General features: G+C 39.5%; 1 protein-coding gene across 1 annotated transcript in view; it reads left to right on the top strand.

Moving 5' to 3' along the window:
* Positions 1-772, top strand: part of lmnb2 (lamin B2) — a gene marked incomplete at its 5' end in the record, with an annotated part of 5,758 nt that extends 4,986 nt beyond the window's left edge. The window contains 2 exon segments of the mRNA XM_035652944.1: positions 138-257; positions 418-772. Coding sequence (XP_035508837.1) covers positions 138-257; positions 418-681 — 384 coding nt within the window.
* Between the last annotated feature and the right edge of the window lie 26 nt (positions 773-798).

The raw sequence follows: 798 nt of genomic DNA, 5'->3' as shown, positions 1-798 counted from the left end.
GACTGTACTTATATAGTGCCATTCGACCACTCAAAGCGCTGTCAAAGTATGTTATTGATACAATTTGACGAGCAGGTTTCTGTAAAGTTATTAAGCAGAGTTTCTTCAATGTATTTACCTGAACTGTGCTTATACAGGTGTGGTCTGCTGATGCTGGTGTGGCCCACAGTCCACCATCTGACTTGCTGTGGAAGAGCCAGACTTCCTGGGGAACAGGAAATGACATAGTTACCACTTTGATCAACACTGACGGCGAGGTAAAGACATCCATGCATGACCAGTTATGTGTTATGTGTCCTTGTTTTGACTAACACATTTTCTATATTGAATGTTGTTGCTGTGTATTATGCTTGCTGGGGGCACTTAAGCTTCCCAGTATGGTGTTTTTGTTTTGTTTCATGGCTGACTGTCTTGCAGGAGGTGGCCAGAAGGAGTGTAACCAAGACTCAGGTGGAGGTAGAGAACGGAGAGGAAGAGGAGGAAGTGGCACAAACAGTGAGTATACTTGTTCTTCTTGCCAGATTTACCTGTATAAGTATACAAAAAGTAAGTTCCCCCATTTCATTTAATGTGTCTTTACTTTATTCACCTTTTACGTACTCCAAACTTGTTCTGGTGAGTAGTATGATATTTTTGTATTTTCACTTGCACATACTTCCATTCATTCTTTCAGTCAATTAAATTAATTATTTGGTAACACTGTCAATAATGCCCATTTCTATAGTGTCTAGAATACTAAAACCTGAAAACAAAGGTAGTTTACACCTACACGCTTGTAATGGTAAAATGGTAAATGGA

Source organism: Morone saxatilis, unplaced genomic scaffold (assembly GCF_004916995.1).
Source record: "Morone saxatilis isolate NCDOM2014 unplaced genomic scaffold, NCSU_SB_2.0 Contig12, whole genome shotgun sequence".
NCBI lineage: Eukaryota > Metazoa > Chordata > Actinopteri > Moronidae > Morone > Morone saxatilis.
This window is presented reverse-complemented; position numbering and strand designations above follow the sequence as displayed.